This window comes from Mauremys reevesii, linkage group 7, assembly GCF_016161935.1.
Source record: "Mauremys reevesii isolate NIE-2019 linkage group 7, ASM1616193v1, whole genome shotgun sequence".
NCBI classification, from domain to species: domain Eukaryota; kingdom Metazoa; phylum Chordata; order Testudines; family Geoemydidae; genus Mauremys; species Mauremys reevesii.
Window position 1 is genome coordinate 51,867,944 of NC_052629.1, and position 21,564 is coordinate 51,889,507.

The 21,564-nt window shown below is 42.5% G+C and overlaps 1 protein-coding gene across 7 annotated transcripts in view; it reads left to right on the forward strand.

The window, feature by feature from the left end:
* OPN4 (opsin 4) overlaps positions 1-21,564 on the forward strand; it is a 45,643-nt gene that overhangs the window by 1,235 nt on the left and 22,844 nt on the right. For 6 of the 7 annotated variants that reach the window (XM_039546818.1, XM_039546820.1, XM_039546819.1 and 3 more), the window contains exons 2-5: positions 1,098-1,221; positions 14,688-14,830; positions 18,043-18,176; positions 20,857-21,060. In XM_039546818.1, coding sequence (XP_039402752.1) covers positions 1,098-1,221; positions 14,688-14,830; positions 18,043-18,176; positions 20,857-21,060 — 605 coding nt within the window. The remainder of the gene's footprint in view (positions 1-1,097; positions 1,222-14,687; positions 14,831-18,042; positions 18,177-20,856; positions 21,061-21,564) is intronic. The other variant, XM_039546816.1, reaches the window with a different exon arrangement.

Here is a 21,564-nt window from a genome sequence, read left to right on the forward strand (position 1 = left end):
AAACATCCCATGCCATCGATTTTCATTACTAATAGCACTGAAGCTAACAGCTCCCATTAGGGTCACTCAGCAGCACTGAGTGGCTGAAAGGCCTAAGGACTATGACATTGATATTTGGCTAGCCAGTATGTATTAAGACAAAGCTCCACTAAATGGGCCTAATTCTCATTTACACTAAGGCTCCTCTCCATCATTCTGGTAGTGTAAAAGGGGCCCTAAAGTGGGAATACAGTCCAATTACACACTTTTGACACTGCCACAGTGCTGTAAGGGGGCCCTAGTATAAATGAGTATTAAGCCCCGCATGTTCTTCCTGCCAAAAATGTCACAGGATAACACACACTTTCTGAAATGTGTGGTTATTTGTCACTTTCTCCATAACCAATTTTAAACCTGAGAGGTAGAAAAGGAAGTGGAGCTCACGGTGACTTTAATTAGTTTTAGCATGTATTTTTCCTGTTTGTTTTTAAATGCAGACTGACCGCTAATTGTAACCTATAGCTATACACAAACAGTTTTGCATTTGAGTTAATTTGATTCCTTACATTTCTGTCATAATTGTATGTTTGCGTGTTCTTTAATTGCAGAGGATGAAAATTTAATTCACCAACACTGTGAAGAAATTTACAACAACTATTATTCAAGTCAGCTAGTAAAATCAACCTTTCCCCTACCTTCTCTTTTTCTATTCATATTAGGATAATGTGTTGCTATTATAATACAGATTTAAATCTGTCAGAAGCAAGACGATAACATTGTTTTAAAGTGGACACCAATTTTTATAATGTAATGAAACAGAAGCCTTAATTTGAATGGGGGCAAGGGCCTAACTGGGCATGTGCAGACCCTGCAGGCTTTTATATTTAAATGGAAGCTGCTGGTGCTGCTTTTTGCTGAGCTGGAGAGGGAAAAGAAGCAATCTGAGAAACCCTGCATTTCACATAGTTCCAGAGTAGAAAAACTGACAACCTGCTCAGTACTTAAAACCAGGGAAACTGGGGTTAGTGTTTAAAATTCAGAGCAGAGCTTTTTTGTGACATCTGTTGCTTTTGGAAATTGCTTTTATTTCATCCAATGACTATTCAATCCATTCGAAGGGACATCTCTTGCCCCCCTCAGAACCTCAACTGCACCAGTACTGTGGAGTCCCTCAAGGGTGTCTGGAATGACACAGAAGCTAATGCCTACAAACTGGTGGACCTGCCTCCTGTAGCCCCAACAGTAAGTGCGGCACTAAATTGTTTTTCTGTAGCTAAAAGCTGTAGCAAATAGTTTTGCTGGCAAAAGTTGCCATTAAGGGACATGCACATCTAAGGTGTGTGTGGTCTGCTCACATTTAAAGGTAGCAATGCCCTAACAAACAACATAAAAAGAAACTTAGGAAATGCGATTTTTTTTTAAAGATTCTTGTAACAATTTTAGAAGCCACTATTGTCAGCAGGGTTACACGAGCAGAAGATGAAGTGGAGTACTTAATGTTAAAGTATGTAAAGTATATTGTAAAACTATCAAACATAGTCCGCTCCTGAATATGAAACGATTGGCTTAGCAGTTTAAACACAACCACCTCTTCTGTGATAACTGTGGGAGGGAAACCCAGGACAGTTCTATAGTAGGCTGTTGGTACCTGAATTACAAGAACTGCTATTTCGGTCACCTATAATGAAGTCTGGTTGGAGTCTTTCCATGTACTTCCATGATAAGTTCTATCAAAGCCTTTTTTTTTTTTAACATTTGTTAAATTCTAAATAGAAGGAAACTGCTTTTTTAAAAAGTTGGAGGGTGAGGAGGCTCTGTTGCACTGAGATTTCATTGAGGTTTATTCATTTGAGGAAATTAATAAAATGAGAATTTCCTCTGGTGTGTTAAAAATTCGACAACAACCAAAAAACAAAATAAAAAAAAAGAAGTAAAAAGCCCTTCATTAGTGCAGCACTCTGGTAAGTCACATTTTGAAAATGTGTCTGCAAACACTAGTAGGAATGGAAGTTCTGTTTGTTTGCTGTTTAAAGCAGCAGAGTATGACATTCTCTTCAGTAGCAATGAGTACGCAAATTATCTGGACCATTTAAAAAACATTAATAGACGGGTTCAAGCTGCAAAATTCAGTTACAGATTTTGTGAGCGCTCGTACCTGGTTTGGCCCAGTATAAAACAGGAGCTGTTTGCATAATTTGTATTCTGAATTAGGTGTTTTGGTTTAGTCCAATCTTTAATAGAGCAGAAAATATCTTCTTATTGATGTACTTGTGTAGGAAGAACAAAGTTTGATGATTACTTTTTTTGTAACAAAACTGATGTGCACAATGTTTTAGAGGCCAGTAAGTAGGTAACTTCCCTGTGCCAAGGAGCTTACAAGCTAAATTAGATGGATAATGTGAAAGAGGATAGCAGACCACAGCAGGGAAGGTGAAGAGAAATGAGAGAATACAAGGGGAAAAGGAAAACATGCTCGAGCAAGGTCATGATTTGCCAAAAAATTTCAGACTTCCTCTGCTGAAAGACCTTTAGAAATCAAACCACTTTGCTTAGATTAAGTTCCTTTATCGTTAAACTTTCAAACAGTTTTTAACTTATACACAGTTCTGCTTAACAGAATGCTGGAGGGACTGCATATGGTTGTCAGGGTTTAGACGGGAATCTGAGATGCAACACTAGTTGCTCAACAGGACAAAAATCATATAGCAGAGAGCCCCACTGCCCACTAGATATTGGGGCTTAGAAATTGGCATCATCCTGCTGAAACTATAATTGCAGTAGGATTACTTTCTTTGCTTCTGCTCCTAACCACAAAGAAAATGCCTATGAAAGCAAGCTCTGAAAACAGATCAAGGAGATGTGAGGAGTAACAAACATATGGGGCCTATTGTGATGGCAGAACCTATAGCCAACTTTCAGAATTTCTGCTTTATTTTTCTGGTATGTATAATTTGCTCCAGTATAAAATCATAACACATAATAAATCTGGATGACTAAACCACCCTAAACCACATAGGGAATTCCCCTATCTCCATTAGTATCAGCACCCAAATTTGGAGCAGGAAGAAGTGCCAGCTATGTGATGAAAACTTATTTCCAAAATCTGAGGTGTTCTTGGAGCCAGGCTATACTCTGTTAAAAATGAGCACTTCTCTGAACTAATGAATTCAGTTTGAAGCTAAATTATATCAAGAGGGCAGTGAGATCTTAGTTCTTGTTTCCTTTTTTCTTTTCTTGTTTTATCTTGTTATACATACTAAATTGAATGCCAAATTTCTCTAGTACCTCTGAGAGGAGTACTTACAGAATGCCCTGATTCTGCTCTGTTTACTTCATAAAGCCTTTCCAAATGCTCTGTATAATTCTAAACACTGTGGACCAAACCAGGTCACTTCCATAGAAAATCATGCTGTCATTTAAAAAAAAAAAAAAAAAGATATACTTCTCAGATAAAGCCATGTGCACATAACAAGGCTTAACACGTGTTAATGCAGAGAGGGATACTGAAATACATTAAAGTCCCAGGACAATGTCTTGAAGAGTCAGTTTCCCTGTAAGTGAAAATTAGATCTTGCAACATATCGCTACTATTAGGAAAGTGTGAAATGTAGAATATCATTTCTTTACACGTAGAAAATAAATTTATGAACAAACACTTGCATGTGTATGTCTGTTGCTGCAGACTTCATTCCCAACTTTATTGGGACTTTTTAATAACAAAAGTCTCCAGGATAAGACTTGTTAAATGTATGCGGTGTTTGTTTGTTTGTTTTTGTTTTTTGTTTGTTTGAACTGGAAAAGTAGAACTCTCTCTTCTGAAAATAGTTTGTAATTTATTCACTACACTTTTCCTTCTGTGTCACAGAGAAGAAAATGCCAGAGGAGAGTCAGATTTTAGAAGGGTATGTGTCCTTTCATTCATGCAATGAAATTAATTTATTCAAAAGTGAACTGAATTTTTAAAAGCTAACTTTAAAATAACAGCTTCAGAGTCCATCTTGTTAGAAAAATACATGTAAATGCAGTGCAGACTAGTGGTTAGAGCAGGGAACAGGCATCTAGGACTAATACTGTTTCTGCCAAAGACACTCACTGTGACGTGGGGGAACTCACTTAGGGCACAGTTCTGCCTGGTCTTCTGAAGGTAAGTCTCCTTCCATCCTCTTCTCACACACCTTGTGCCCATGTACAGGACTGGACAGGATCCCATTGAAGAGGGCAGGTCCCTCCCCTCCTAGTATCCTCCACAGCGGCAGCTCCAGGCACCAGTGCTCCAAGTGCATGCCTGGGGCAGCAAGCTGCGGGGGGTGCCCTGCTGGTCCCTGCGAGGGCAGCAGTCAGGCTGCCTTCGGCAGCGCGCCTGCGGGAGGTCTGCCAGTCCCATGGATTTGGCAGCAATTCAGTGGCGGTTATGCCGAAGCCGCGGGACCGACGGACCTCCTGCAGGCAAGCCGCCGAATCCATGGGACTGGGGACCTCCCGCAGGCAAGCCGCCGAATCCATGGGACTGGGGACCTCCCGCAGGCAAGCCGCCGAATCCATGGGACTGGGGACCTCCCGCAGGCAAGCCGCTGAAGGCTGCCTGACTGCCGTGCTTGCGGTGGCAAAAAAGCTAGAGCCACCCCGATCTTCCATGGGTGGTAGCTACACTGGCTGGCTGAGGTTTGCCCCTCTTCTTCCCCTGCATGAACCAACTGAGCTGGCCAGGCACGGAGGGGTGTGCACATTGCCCCCTTTTCAGGGTAGCCGACCAGCTATTGCATTCATTCCTCAAGGGTTCCTAGAGGAATTCTGCCTTAATTATAACCATTTAGGGCCACTGATATTTAATACAGAACAATAAAGTTCTATATCTTGGTGACCTCCAGCGTCTGGTCTAGAGGAGTGAGGATTTGGACAAACTTGTCTGACTATCAAGCATTTCCTTTTCTCCCAACCCCCAAAAGTATCCCAGGCCTCAGAAAAGCTTACTGCATATTAACTAAAAATATATTTACTTCTGTTTTAGATGTTGTGTTAGAGGAAACTGGCAGGTATCTATTAAGTTCACCCCTCAGGAAAAAAAATGCTGTTCCCCTTGTTTATGTTTATATATATATATATACACACACACTGTGTTTTAGGTAGTATGGGTTTGATCCTGTATTCTTTTCACACTCCAAACTTCCATGGAATTCACTAGGAGTTAAGTGTCCAAGGAATATGTGATATGCATTGACATCAGGAAACCCAGACTTATTCCTTTTGTCTAGTGCTTCCACAATGACACACTTAAAACTGCTGGAAAGAAAGGTATGCTAACACGAGGAAACTGTGGAATTCCCTGCCACAAGACTCTACTGAGGCTCGGAGCATAATGGGATTTAGAAAAGGATTACACATTTATATGGATAATAAAAATATTTTCCCTTAGGATTATCGTGTACAAGAGATAAAACATCCTTGCATCTTCAGGATATAAACCAAATGTTAACTGCTTAGGGTGAGAAGAAAACTTCTTCCATAAACTTACACCTTTCTCTGAAACTTCTGGTAATGGCCACTGCCAGAGGTAGGACAGTAGTCTTTGGCCTGATCCGGTACGACATTCTCTATATTCCATAGCAAGCAAAAGGTACCTAACAAAGCCCGCAAACCAAATGTGGTATGACTGCCAAAGCTGAAAACCTTGAACAAATTGCTGTGTTATTATCCAGGTTTTCATATACTCTTGGGTATTACTGTAAAACTAACCTTCACATTCACACACATCCCTGAAATGCAGTCTAAACCTAGATGATTTTATTCCAGAGACCTTGCATTGGTATAGCCCCTGTAATGGAGTGGGCTCCCTGCAATCTATTTCATCGATGATTTTCACTATGTCAGTGTTGGTGTTACTGAGAGATGTGTAACATTTAATTGTCTAATACAATAGGAAGGAAGCCTGCTTTGTTTCTGCAGATTTAGTACCATGCTAACCCATCCTCAGCACAATGAGCCTGTGCGTATACTGGCACCCAGTGGTACAAAGCCTCAGATGCAAGTGTCTTTATTCCCTTTGCTCTTTGTTGGCTAAAGGAAAGCTGAGGGACATTCTTCACTTGGAGGAAGCCCTTAACCTTTCAGCTCACAGTTTTACTTTCTCCATAAAACACTTGATATTCTGAGCCATGTTATATGAAACAAAAACAGACAATGCTGTTTCTAAAGGTATAATATGCAGCATGCTTTGTTGTTGTTTTTTGCCTCCACAATAACCAGGATAGTGAAGGAGTGCTCCGTAGAAGAATACGTAAGGGAGCAGTGCTATATAGAAACTCAATCTAAATGCCTCCACAGAGTTATGTAGCGTGAACTTCCTATGGCAGTCAAAGGGTAAGGTAGCTGTAACCTTGCTTTGATAAGGATCACAACAATAGTAACTGCATTTTTTTTAAGTACTAATACCTTCAGATGACAATGGGAAACAGAGACTAAACAAGGCCCATGTGCTGTGGAAACAGAATAGAGAAAAGCAATATGAATTGTCTTATTTCTTGATTGTCCCGCTGACCTGATTTCCTTAAGCAGTTTCTCTCCCTCCTCCTCCTCCCCCCGACACCCCGTGGCTTCTTTTGACCTATAATTCTATTTAGAAAATCTAGAGCCAGACTCTACTCAGTGATGCAAACATTTAGTTCCCCTACTGATGTCAATGAGATCTATATGTTAACCCAGTGCAGAATTTTGAGCGCTTAGGACGTGATTCAATGCCTTTTAAGTCAATTAAAGTCTTTCCACTCTCTTTTGATAAGGCCCTTACTTTTCAGGAAAAATTACGAAATGAAAAATGTTATAAAAGTAGGCATTATCCTCCTAAAGCATGGCAAAAATTAGATTACGGGATCTGAGCCCCAAACATTGGGAAAATTCAGATTGTAAAGTAGATCCAAATTTTGTGACTTGTCCCATCTTAAATTCGCCTCTACCAAAAATTTTTTTGCCATTTATTATTTGTAGGATTATAATACATATACTTGTTATTAAGCCTTCACATTTACTTTTGGTCCTGAGTGATTTCCTTCCTAGATTTGTTTCAAAACTTGTATTTTCCTTTAAATATCCTTTCTCTCTAACTGGACTTTACTTATTCATTTTATATGATTGCTTTTGTATTTAATCCTGGCTCATAGTTATTCATTATCTTAATTCAAATCAAAGGCATTATTGCAATTTGTTCTTTTTAACCATGACAAGTTCCCTCAGTTCTTGCACTTCTATTATCGTGACCAAGGTCTGTGTAAAAAGACAAGTACAGGCATACACCACAGAAAAATAGAGAACTTGTTTTTCATACAGAATACCTTAATCAGGTCTGTGTATTATAACAATTAAAAATGTTCCAATCTCAGTTTTACTGTGTTAGAAAAGCAGAGCTATTTTCTCCTGTAAAATAATTTGAACGCAGACCCCTATTATTGATACAGTATTTTGTGTTACTGTACTATCTGAGGGCCAAATTATGCAATCCCTACTTGGGCAAAATGCCCCTGTGTTATGTGGCTGAGTCATACTTGTAGAAACCTAAACTGAATTTCTCAACTCTTATTCAGTTAAACTGTCAACCTTAATGTAATATTAATATTTTTCCCTACATATAATCTGCCACAACCATGCCCTTCCCATCTTCCTCCTCAGACAACTTGCCATATGTTTAAATCCCATTAATGTAGAAACACCAAGGAATGTGGCTTACTGACTAGTCTAGCTGCAGGCAGGTCCTCTATAAACAAACAGTGATAATCACATTTGAAATTCCACTGGCTGTCACTTACACCAGTTTAAATTCAAACTATCCCCATTAACGCTAGCTGACCCAGCCAACCTCACAGGGCTAACTGAGAATAGAAGGTAGCCCCATTATCTGAGAATCTGGTTGACTTTCAAAATAATTGGGATGCCACTGACACTAAAGGGTACCATTGTAGCAATGAGTGCCAGGTTGTAGAAGGAAACTAGAGGGAGAGATTGTGCGATAAAATCAGGGGTCAAGAAGGAATTTTCCTCCAGGGCAGACTGGCAGAAGCCCTGGGGGGCGGTTTTGCCTTCCTCTGCAGCGTGGAGCACGGGTCACTTGCTGGAAGATTCTCTGCACCTTGAAGTCTTTAAACCATGATTTAAGGACTTCAATGGCTCAGACACAGGTTTGATACAGGAGTGGATGGGTGAAATTCTGTGGCCTGCATTGTGCAGGAGGTCAGACTAGATGATCATAATGGTCCCTTCTGACCTTAAAGTCTATGAGGGGCTGGCCTCAGCCCAACTCCAATTAAGGTTGCCAGCTGACCTCTTTTTAACCAGCCTGGCCAGTTTTTCTCTCTTGTTGCTGTACTAGGGTTTTTTCAAATTACTTGCAAGTTTCAAGTGAACCCTCCTCCCAGCACATTGCAACTGGCAATCATAGCTGCATGCACATGGAGGGATGCCAGCAGCTGCTTCCACTACAGCCCACAGGTCACATAGCATATGTCTACACTGCAATGTAAGACCAGGGTTAAGGGGACCCAGGGCTGGAGCATCTACACTGATTGTAAACCCTAGGTTAAGAATAGTCTAGCCCAGGCTTGAACCCAGGGTTCTGGCATTCACACTACAGCACATATACCTGAGTCAAATCAACCATATCCGAGATGCCCTAGTGTCCTCCCGAAATGTGGCCACTCTAGCCCTTTGACTGGGGTGCACCGTAGGAAAACTTCGCAGTCCTCCCCGCACATTACAGGAGGTTTGACCAGCCCGCCAGCACATCCTGCTGAGGAGTCATTGTGGTCTGCACGCTTTCAGTTAATGGAGCCAACAACCTGGAGTAGGCATCTTTTGAAGAACTTCTGTTGCTTGTGCGTTCATCTTGTGCCAGGAAACAACATTAAACCATTGTCAGGCAGGTGAGCTGCTGCTACCACACAAAAATACCAGTAACAAGAGAACCTTAAAGAAAAAAGTGCATGGACAAGTGCAAACAATGAAGCCATGTGCAATACAGAAACCCCCCTACTGTTGACTGTCCCCTGCATTCTCCTTTCCCCATTTGTCATGCACGTGGCACTGGGCAGGAGAGGGGGGGACTCAACTGCATGGGCCACCCAAGCTGTTTTCCAAGCTGTTTCTGGACTGCATCAGAGTACCACTGAGGGGCACAGGCCATGATGTGGGTAATGCAGCAGGAGCTGCTGCTCTTGTGGCCAGTAGTGATATGAGCCACTTAAGAAATCCTTTCTGCTAAGCTCTGTCCTCCTCCCTTAGCCACTGTTCCTGTTTCAGGAACTGTGAAGCAAGTGCCCATCCTGTGCTGAAACCCTGTCCTCAAACTGTGCAGCCAGCGTGCCTTTCCTCTGGCTGTAACTCCCTTTGTCTTTGGTACTGGACCTTTGGTATGTTGGCCCTGTCCAGAACTTCAACCATAAGTTCATCATTGAAATGCTTCCTCTTGGAACAGTCCATGAAGGTACCTTGGGACAAGCTTGCACAGAACTGTGGGTGAGCTGTGGAGATGCTACATCCAGGAGAGGTTGAGGGGCCTGGAACAGGACAAGACACAGAGGATTATAGCCTAAACATAGCCCAGAGAAGGAGCACAGACCATGTCCTTGTGAAACTTCAAGGACATAAAATGAACTTTAATAGATTCTGAGAGGGGTGCTTCAGACCACAGAAGCTCCCTGGACATGGCCTGATTAGTCACAGTGAAATAAGTGCAGAGACAATGGTAAGTTTAAAAATTCAAAGCTGTTTTCTTTTCCCCTAAAAATTACAGAACTACTTGGGGTTGGGCGGCGGGAAGGAATAGGTGGCCGTGTCACAAAAGCTTTTTCTATCATTTTAGGCCTTCCACATTTTGGAGGACTTCACAGTTCTTGTGGTGCCCAGTTGGCAAAGGGAGATGTTACTCCAAGCTGCTGGTGGGAAATCTGCAATGTATGCAACCAAAGTATTCAAACGTAAAGCACATCTATGGGTGGAGTGGGTCAGTCAGCTACTAAGGAGGCCTTGGAAAATAAGCCTTTCCCTGAAATGTGACTAACTATCTGGAGTTCCTGCTTCAGGACACGATTGCAGATATCCACACACAGGGTTGGGTCAGAGGGAATCAACAGGATGCTGCGTTAGCATCCACATGGCCTAGCCTGTTATGACTGCATGAAAACACGCAAAACTCCATAGCCATCCTCTTTACATCCCCTCCTCCCCGGCACATTTCTGGACAAAATTTCAACCCCCTGTCAAATTTGGGACAAATGATTTTGTCATCTATGGACTATATTTAACTAACATAGACTAGATTTGTAAATAGAATACACTGCCCCCTCCCCCAGTTCACTGTTTCCATGTGGTTTGTTACACTGCTGAGTGGTTACAGAGCGGCGTACATACAGGCATGGCAATGTAAGGTTACTGTTTTTAAGAAACAGGAATGCCCTAGCAAAAGTCTGTGCCTTCCCAGTAAAAATTCACTTTCAAGGTGTATTTACTGTTTGCACTTCCTGGTCACCATTTTACACTCCTCGGAGTGGCAGGGGGGAAGCCAAGGCACTGATCTACAATCCACCACTAGAGAGATACGCTGCTAGCTGGGGCTTCTAATAACTTTGGCCTTGGGTCCTTTGGGGGGCATCAAATAGCTCCTCTGAGTACAGCCCCATGATGTGCTGCTACTGCTTCTGTATCAAAGCCTCCTCTGGATCCAGTTTCAACAGTCATTGAGGCCAGTCATTTTGCTGGCCTCACTCTGCACCTGCCGCTGGCTCTCATCAGTCCCCTTGCTGGATTCTGGGGCCAGCAGAGTGCCATCCCATATGGGTAGGTTAGCATGCACCAGCATTGGCTCTATGCAGTACCCAGTCAAACTCCTAAAATGGGCATGCTGTCCGCAAGTTGCCTGAGGTGCAGGTCTTGTCCCTGGTTTTCCTGTACGCAGTCTTCAGCTGCTTAATCTGCTCCTTGCACTGGTCACCATTCCAGAAAATTTCCAATGCTGCCAGCTTCTTTGCTATTTGCTGGTATGCATGATCATTCTTGGTATTCTTACTGAAGTCCACTGTTTTGCTGGCCTCGTACCAGAGATTTACCAAAATCTGGCTGTGCTCCCACAAACAGGAAGCAGTGCGCTTTCCAAAAGACTTCTGTTCCGTCTCCACTGCAAACACAGATGGCTCTGAGGTGTTTGCAGCTTGGCAGTCAGAAGGGTTAAATGCTGACTCACCAAACTGCTGCACTACACCAAGGGGGGCTGTTTCCATTTCCCTAGAGTCGATGTCCTCTCTATCCCAAGAATCGCCAAAAGAAATTGGCCCATGGGACTGTGGGATACTTTTGGGGGGCACCCAGAGCATGAGTTCAGTGGGACTGCATCTACACTGAAGAGCAATAGGGCTGAAACGCTGGGTCCCAGTTTGATGCAGGCTTGGACCCGCAGCCCTCACAGAATCCTGTGACCCTAGATCCAAGTGCAAGAGATTTGCATGTAGACAGAAGGAGTTTTAGGTCAAGTCTGAGTCTGAGCTTACAGTGCAGTGTAGGGTATGTCTACACTGCAGTGTATGCCCAGGGTTCAAAATGAGGCTCAAGTCTAACTCCCCCTTCTAACTATCCCAAATTGCCCAAACCCAGGGTCCCAGGACTTCGCAAGGGTGGAAAGTCGAGTCTGCATCAAGCTGGGACCCAGGATTCTAGCCCTATTGCTCTGCAGTGTAGACGCGGCCCAATGGGATTCATGCTCTGAATACTCCAAAAGTATCCCAAAATCCCATGGGCCTATGTTTTTGTCCTCTGGACAGTCATGTTTGGTGGACGGTTAAGTTTTCCCCCACTTCACCAGGCACAAACTTAGACTTGCCTGGTTGTGGGTGGGCACTAGGAAATCTGGGATATGGGTGGTTGGACACAGGTACGCATAATGCAGTGTAGCCGGGGCGGGGAGGGGAGAGGCACGTATGGGAGTGGGTCCCATGGAGGGGAAGAAGAGAGGGTCAGGTGGGTGCCTGGGAGGGATGGAGTGGGGAGTTGCCTCAGAAGTGGTAACCCCATGTCCTAGCTGCCTCATCCATGGCTGGCCTCCTTTATTAGGATGTCTGCTATCAGTTAGTTCTGGCACAGATAAGGGATGTTAGGATTAGCTGGCAGCTAGTGTTGGCTGGAAGTGGGCCTCTTCCTATCACTCCCTACCCCACATCTCACTTGCCATGAGATGCATGTTGTGTGTTCTGCATTTCTGGGAAGACTGCTATCCCTGCCCCCACCACACCACACAAAGCTCTAGACAACTCAGCTTTCCATCCCTTCTCCCGCATTCTTGGTAGGAGATGCTCCAACTTCCAACTGAGCTGAAACCCTCTTCCATATCCCTCTTAGCAACATTAAACATGACAATTTAGAGACGTTTTCCAGCTGCTTCTACTAGTCTGGGCTGCTCCCGTACTGCACAGGAAAGGAACACCCCTCCCCTCTCAATTTGTTGACAATCCTGCAGATGACGGCTGGCAGGGGGAGCTCATACCTTCCTTCCTTTCTCAGGGATTTGCTTGGATCATCTGTATTTACAGCAGGGTCAGCCTACACAGCACCTCCTTTTGTCTCACAGCACCTTCTGGTCCCTTGTCTGTACCCAGATGGAGCACGGATAATGAAACAATGGTCCCATAATATAGAAGGGTCTCTTCCACCCTTCCTGGGCTTAGTTCTTTTATGCTTTCTTACAGAGCACTGATTCTCAAGGTTCCCCACTTCCAGCAGTCTGGCTCTTCACAAGGTAGATCCTTATTTCCAGACTATTTCCTGGCCACCTGCCTGGGATTTAACCTTGCCACATGCCTCTCTCATGCTGTCCTATCCCTACAGGACTAGTCACAGGAGAGAATCCCCCTCCTGCAACACTCTTCCCCAGTGGGGTTCTCCTCGCCTTTTATGACTCCTTCCCACTTGGATCTGATAATTGACCCAAGCCATCTGATCCCCAGCTGATCAAGACCAGCATGAAAAGGCTTAGTAAAGTCATGAGGCGGTCATTGATTGGTCACAGGAGAGGCTGTGATCTGGATAGTAGACATCCTGTGCTGGGCCTAGAAGTGGGTGGCTGCATGTCAGCAAGGATCTCAACTGGGCTTTATTCAGGACCAGTGCGATTCTTGCAGTTCAGTAATCATGGCATGTGATCGTATCAGCTAACTCAATTGAATTATGAGTTGTGATGACAGCACCCTCACCATCCCAAAGTTATTGTTCTGCATCTCAGAGTGGGAAAAGCTTGGTTGTAGACAAAAGAACTGAGCTGCTAATCCAGGTGAAACAGGACTGCTCTTTGCTTTTTCCAGAGATCATATTAGTGCGGTCTGAGCTACTACCAAGGCACATGCAGATCAGTGGCAGCAGAATAGGTGCAGAAAGATATTAACTGACTGAGTTTTAGCTCCTTCATCTGCAGGGTGGGGGTCTGATTCTGAATCACAAGGGCATTACCTATAATTATTATGGTCTCTTTTGACCAGGTGATGTGCGCCTCTTGGACTTGGAAGCCAATATTTTCAATCTGGATATACCATAATGGACTGAGAACTGGGGGCAAGGCTAGAGGCATCTGTGGTGGCTTGTCCTGGCATCAAGAGTTAAATTCCTTTTGGGGAGGATTAGAATTATTGCAGGGGAATGGATCTCTTGACCTCACATATGCTGAGATGCAAAATACCATTTCCTATTATTTAGACATTGACTTGTTTATGTCTGAAAGAGGTTAGGTCCCCATGTAGCACAATTTGGGATTTTCCTGCACATTAGCTAGCCTGGGACTGTGTCTTAACTATGCCCCTGAATTGTGTTGATCCATTAGGACCATAGAAAGTTACATGCTCAGGGTATGCATGCCAAAGGTGGGCAGGGTGGTGACAGTTTGGGCATCTGTCCCCTTCCATCTTCCACTGCTATCAGGTCACCATGCCTCTTAGCTGTTATCTTATTGTCTAAGTCACAAAGTTGGGGCCATGATAAAAATGGAACTTGTACCTAACACAAATGTTTAAAAAAATGTTTTTTTTCAATCCTCCATTTAACCTGTAAGGAACAGTGTTGTTCAACACTACAAGGTAATTAGGTATTGAGGGTATTAGTAATTCAGCACTGGTTATTCAATGGGCAAAACCATATTTGTACTGTATTAAAGGCTTGAATAAACAGGTGTTTATCAACTGGACTTACCATTTTCACTAAAGCTGTGTAATATTTATTTATTTATTAGAAAACTATCCAATGATTTAAGGAAATAATAGAAATCAAACCTTACCACAGGCATTGAAATTCTCATAGGGTGAAAATTACCAAGAATACACTTGCTGTTATTTACAGCATTCCTTGAGGTCAAATGCAATAGAGTCCCAGTGTACTTCTGTCAACTATTATGTATTTTGTTTTGGTTTTGTTTGCTTCTTTAGATTTTCCAATCTCTGAAACACTAAACTGGTAGTAAAAACAAAAAACGGCCTTTGACTCAAGCATTGCTGATACAACCATGCCTGGCATGTTTATTTGCAAAAGAGGAATAAAAATAAATGTAATTTGAAAGGGATTAGTTTACTCCAAAATGTTCGTTTTCATCCAACTTTTAACCTCCTTTAACCATCTCATCTCCCAGAGGAATAGCAGATGCTAGCTCATTCAGTGATATACCACTGTGCATTTATGAATTCCTGCTTGCTCTGTAGGAAATGACAGTGCAAGATGTTCCTCATGCCTTCCCTACACTGGATGTTCCAGACCATGCCCACTACACAATTGGAACTGTCATTCTGGTGGTGGGGATCACTGGAACGCTGGGTAACTTCCTGGTCATCTATGCTTTCTGCAGGTACATATACATCGTGTTTGTTCTGTGTGTCTTAAATATTTCTGTGGATAGACTTTAATACTGGTGGGATTGTGTTAAGGAAATGCGATACAGGAACACTATCATTATGATTGTACTAATGCAAACTAATGAGCTGTGCATCAAAGTAACCCAGATCCATGACCTTGTATTTCTTATCTTGCATATGAAATAGGCCTTAATGAAAGTGAGGTATAATTGGCTGCCGGTGGTTTTGATAGTGCAATTATCCCAAAACAATCTCTCAGGATTTTGTTACAACTCCCTGTGATAGTTAATTCAATCAGGCTTATCCAGGATATTGCATAAATTAAACCTTATTGAATTAAGCTGAATACATTTTTAAAGTGCAATTGTTTGTGTTATTGTGAGATTGTATGTAATTTCTCTAGGTTTATGCTAATGTAATTTCTCTGGATATCAGCCCTTTGAAGGCCTGTTACCTATTCACACTCTCTTCAAAGGTTCAAACTGGATTCTAGAGACCAGTGGACAAAGAAAGGATGTTGGGATAAATAATCTGGTGGTAAATTGACTCAGGGTTTTTTGTTCAGATCCAGCAAATGAACAGGACTTCTGGTCCACAGAGGGCCCCAATCCTTAGGGAAGGGTTGGAAGGACTTTGGCCTATTAAAGCCCCATAAGGCTGTGAGTGATGAAGTAGAAACCACATGTAAACCTTTGGGTGGGACTTCCAAGGACTTCTACTGCCAGAGGCCCTGTTGAAGGGGTGCTCTCTGGTATACTTTTAGCATGCATGTAGGTTCTTTTATTGTTTTTAATGTTTTCTCTGTAATGCTTTTATCTGAAGAACAAACTGTGCTGGCTCAGAAAGAGCGATGTGATAACTTATAACGGTGGGCAATTACATCGTTATTGGTCTATGAAGACAAAGCAAGTAGGTTTGCTTAGACAGCCTCTCTTCTGGTGGGAATAACACTGCAGCCTGGAAATACCTTGGTCAGATGGGACACAGATGCTGATCTCTACCCAAGTGAGATGATGGCTGGGGAGCCTTAAGCCTAGGGGTGCCCTTGATGGACCACAGAAAGGGAAGACAGGTGCAGTTGCCCTGAACTAAGACCCACCCCCCCCAACATTTTCGGTTACATTTCATAGACTATAAGGTCAGAAGGGGCCATTTTGTGATCCTCTAGTATGTGTCCTCTGAGGACAAAACTCGTGACCTTCAGATTATGAGACTGATACGTTGCCGACTGAGCTAGGCTGAACAAGAGCATTTATAGCAGATATTCACCCTTCTGTGGTGTTTGGGACTTAGCCTGCCCACCCAGGAAGATGCTAACATATAGCCTAAACAGGGTGGGGGAAGAGTACAGCAGCAGCTGGGAGAAGACTAAAACAGTACTGTGGTCAGGGGTGGCTCTAGGCATTTTGCCGCCCCAAGCACGGCAGGCAGGCTGCCTTCGGCGGCTTGCCTCTGGAGGGTCCGCTGGTCCCGCGGCTTCGGCGGACCTCCCACAGGCGTGCCTGCGGGAGGTCCGCAGAAGCTGCGGGACCAGCGGACCCTCCGCAGGCAAGCCGCCGAAGGCAGCCTGCCTGCCGCCCTTGCGGCGCTGGCAGAGCGCCCCCCGTGGCTTGCCGCCCGAAGCACGCCCTTGGCGTGCTGGGGCCTGGAGCTGCCCCTGACTGTGGTGTGTCCCACTCTGGAAGCAGCAGCTCAGCAGGAAATCTGGCAGCAACAGCTGTGTCTGTGGTAGGGAACAGGTGAGGGGGCTGTCTGTCATGTCTCTCCCTGGAGCTATCTAAAAATGTTGAGGCAGGTGGGAAGACTAGAGTAGAATTGCAGAGCTAGGGGTGTACTGATACTACACATGCCCACCATTGGTGCTGTATCAGTAGTTGCATAGCAATAACAAACCACCAACTGCCTAAAGGAGTTAGTTTGTAAACAGTTAATGAGTATTTTGCTGCCCCTAAAACTGCAATTGCAACAGTGCTTTAAAATTGGTGATTGTGGACTGGTGCAGGGAACATCTGCCAGTTTCTCTAGGAAAACAGAACCTCTTGAGACAGCCTTATAATGCATAAAGATTGTCAGGGGCTGGAGGGGAGTGACTGAAATGATGTGTGCCCCTGGGACAGCTCCGAGTTACACTGGGGGCAAAAAAGATTATTTGCCCTACACACTCATCCTCCTGGAATGCATCTTCTATGCTACAGCTCTCAGGAGGTGCAAAATATTATCTGGCCAATTGTGTCTGAGACTGAAAACTCAGGAAAGCAGCTGCAGCGACATTAGATAAAGTGTCACAATTTCAGGAAGAATAAAAAATCAGAATCAGAAAGTACTGATATTAAGAACTCTCAATAGCAAATATTTTGTACAAAAACACTACAGGACACTCTATTATGTTGGCGCGAATAATTTGTGGAGGTGGGGGATGTAATAAGTCTGGCAATAGGTCCCTTCAAATTCAGTGTCTGGTGCAATGAACTGCCTGTCATGGAGAGGAGTTCAGATAAAATAAAATGCTGCATGTGGTATAAAGTCAGCCTCCTTAATCCCCATATTTGTAAATTGCTGTTAATCTCATCAGCAGTTGAAAATGTCCCCTCAGCTCTGCATGACCCAGATCCAGAAAATCCATAGAGTTCATCAACTTTAATTTCCTGTTAATCATGGACACAGGGTGCAGTGGGTCAGAGTATTCAGAGAACAATGTCTTCTATTCCTGTTTCTGAGCTGGTTATCAAAACCAAGCCATATCCTCTACTAAGGCACAAAGAAGTGTAAGGAGTGCGCTATTAAAATTATGGTGGCTCATTTAGCTTCTCTCTTCAGGAAAATCAGAAGCCAGTTTGATGTAGCTTGACATATTCAACACGTTGATATTTGTGAAGCTGCCAATGCTCACAGCAAAGAGTAACATAGAGCCAAGATGGTGAAATAATATATTTTATTGGACCAACTTCTGTTGGTGAGAGAGACAAGCTTTCAAGCTATACGCAGTTCTTCTTTGGGTCATGAAGAAGAACTCTGTGTAAGCTCAATAGGTTGTCTCTCTAGCCAGCAGAAGTTGGTTCAATAAAAGGTACTGTCTGACCCACCCTGTCTCTCTAATATCCTGGGACCATCATGGCTACAATAACACTGCATACAGCAAAGAGTAATAGCATAATTACTCACAGATTAGCGCTTTGCAATGTTCCTTCTGATCTCTTCTCTGTAGGAGTAGGAGCCTTCGAACTCCAGCCAACATGTTCATCATCAATCTAGCTATTAGCGACTTCCTAATGTCCATCACACAGGCTCCAATTTTCTTCACTACCAGTCTCCACAAGCACTGGATTTTTGGCAAGAAAGGTTTGTACATATATCTCTTGAAAGATAATTTAGTTTGTTGCCATGGTAATGAATTCAAGTTAATAATTGACAGTATAAGTAGCAAAGCTATGCAATACTATAGTTACTAAAGCCGAAAGCACATATAACCTGCCCGTTTTAAAGTTTTGTTGAGCATTCAGGACTCAGTCCAAGTTTGTCAAAAGGTTTAGAACAAGCTTGGAGTTATTTATATTTTAGTGGTATAGATGAGATACAGGCTGAAATTTGATAGTTTTCAATTAGTTTGATTTCAAATTTTGGACAGGTATATGATGAGGAGTTGATAACAGATGCATAAATCAGAATTTGTTTCTATCTTTGTCCTTTAAAAACCCAGAGGAAATTAGACTAAAAACTACATTACAACCTAAATACTCTTCTTTTAAAGTCAAGCATTAAAAAGTTAAGAAATGCCAGATTTATGATTGCCTGTGTGACCTTAAGACAGCCCCTTTGTGCATGTGCATTATGATACAGTTTTTATTACGTGATCACATACTTTTTTTTCTCTAGAACATTTGTCTCATTCAGTGCAAATTTGGATGCACAAGAGGGGAAATCAAGTTTTCATGGGCAATCTTAAATCTGGTAATTCCTAACTTCTGAATGCTTGACTTTGCAACCTAAATAACTTTCTTCTAATGTAGTTTCTGTTTGTTGTAAATATATTTATATCACTAAGTCTATACTATTACTGCCAGAATTGTGAGATAGAAAAAGGTCTTCTCTAATGTTTGATAAATGAACATACTCTCTCGCTGCTCGCATTCACTCACAATCATCTCACACCTGAATTTAAAAAAGACAGGAATAAGGCCCAGGAGCATCTGCTCCCAGCATACCACTCTGCCACTGGCACTAATTAACTTGAATGTGGAATTTGTATCTTGATATTTCTGCTGCTAGAAAGCCTGACAATAAACGTAAGTTTTTACAATATAAATATAAACCAAATAGTCTCAGTGAACATGCTTCGTATTTCACTCATTGGGTCTAAACTACCAAACATCTCTTGTCAAACATGAGTTACTGTTGTTTGTGACAGAAGTGCCCAAAATGCGCTAGGTGAGCGAGAGGCATACAGGAAAACACAGTCCCTGCCCCCAAAGAGCTTACAATCTATAAAGACAAAGCCAGACAAAAGGTGCGTGAAGGGGATACAACATCAAGGAAAGTGATCTGGATAGGAAATGGGACATGGTTTGGTTTATTTAAATATGCATATGAATTATCCACTCCTGGTCTTTCCTCCCCATTGCTTGGTTTTTAATGTGTGTCAATTACCTTTTTATTTTAAACTGTCTACTTTCAGTGTCTAATCTTAGCCTATTAAACCTTGTCAAACTATCCTTTCCAATGACCCATCTGTGATTCACCACAGGCTCAAAGCTATGTACTGCTTCACTGAGCTCTCCCTTCACCCTGCCTACCCACACCAGAGATTCAGATTTAAGGTGAAATCCTGGCTCCTTATAAGTCAATGGCTAAGCTCTCAATGAGTTCAGTGGAGCCAGGATTTCACCGTCTGTGTATGAAATCAGATCATACAGCCAGTCTGATGGAGCCCACTTGTTATAAGGCCTAAGCAAATCTGTGGAATAAAGACACTTTGTGTGGGATTCACAAAAGTATTTAAGTCCCTAACTCCCATTGAAATCAATGAGAGTTAGGTACCTAAATACCTTTGTGGATCCCACCATTTGACTCTTACGTACGGGGCTACTCTTTCTCTTGCTGCAATTATATCTTGCACATATGTGGTGGGGGTGGTGAACAAGAGGTATGGTGTTGAAATGTTGGTTATTGCTGACTTGTTTATTAAATTAAGTAAATAATAACAAATGCTTGTTTCTGCAGTTCTTCATGTTACAAAACTGAAAAGACTATACACAGATGTATAAACAAACTGTCTAATCTCTAGAGCTGGCTGAATAATTAAAAGCAGACTTTTGAATATATTAACCAATATGTGCTCTCTGGGTATTGTACTATTTGTATAATTGCAGATATTAATGAAAAAGTTGGTGCATCTCAAACACTTCATGAATTTGCATGTTTTAATTCCCATTCATCATTAATTATTCTCCTATTTTAAAGATTTGTCTTTCTGTCCAACAGCAGAAGACAAACTGTGACCAGTCATGTTCCACAAATAGCAAATAATTAAAGTAAACAACTGACAACCAATCCATTGTCTGAATTATTTACTGAAACTATGCTGACCTCATCTTGGGATATGAGTTGCTCCATGGGATATGAGTGACTATAACAATACTTTTAACTAAAATAGGTCTTTCTATGGGAGTTAGAATAAAATGAAATATAAATGAGCTGCCATGGGATCTCTGAAATGCTCCCACTAGAAACTTCAGAAGTTGAAAAGTGAATGTTATATTAAGTCACTGTCTTGAGTAATAAAGGCAATGAAATCTTTGACGTTTACATCCATGGATAATATAATTAGCAAGGCCAGCCCACAGCTTGGAAAGTATATTGCTGCTCGAAAAGTGAACTTCCTGTTGCCTTAAGAGTTCTGAAAGTAATTAGGTAATGTGTTACTAGCCTTGGCCACAGGATAAATGTTCCCCCAGGAATACTGGTATAACCAGCATGGATGGTTAAATCTGTTGGTTAACCCTGTTGTACTCTCCATTGAAAGGTTGTGAGCTGTATGCCTTCTGCGGAGCCCTTTTTGGCATTACATCCATGATCACATTGATGGCAATCGCCCTGGACAGATATTTTGTGATCACACGACCACTGGCCTCCATTGTGGTGATGTCCAAGAAGAAGGCTTTGATAATCCTGCTAGGAGTCTGGCTGTACTCTTTGGCTTGGAGCCTCCCACCCTTCTTTGGATGGAGTAAGTGAGACATAATACAAGTCTATTGTCTGATACCAGGAGAAAATGGGGGGATTAAAGAATGGTCTGTTAGACACAAGGATGAATAAACAGAATTTACGTATTAGGATGAAGTTTGAAGAAATCAGTGTGAAGGAGATTGCTTCTAGCTAATGAGTCTTAAAGAGTTTAATTAGCAGAAAAGATTGCACTGCACAGATCACATTTAATTACATTGACACTTTTGCAGGGAATCTCATTAGTGCACTGTATAAAAAACATATAAAATAAAGGGCAAAAATAATGCAAAACAGGCTTCCAAAATAGTGCATAACCTTCTGCAATCAAGCAGAGTTGAACAATAAGAAGTAAAGGGGACAGATGAGCAGTTTTTAAGTTTTCAAAATGATTTTCATTGCTCACAAAAAGTGCGATATTGACAGCCTAAGGCATTCCTCTATTTATACCTTAAAGCAGTACAGTATGGGCAGTAAGAGTGCAATATTCCACATCCCTATGATGTGC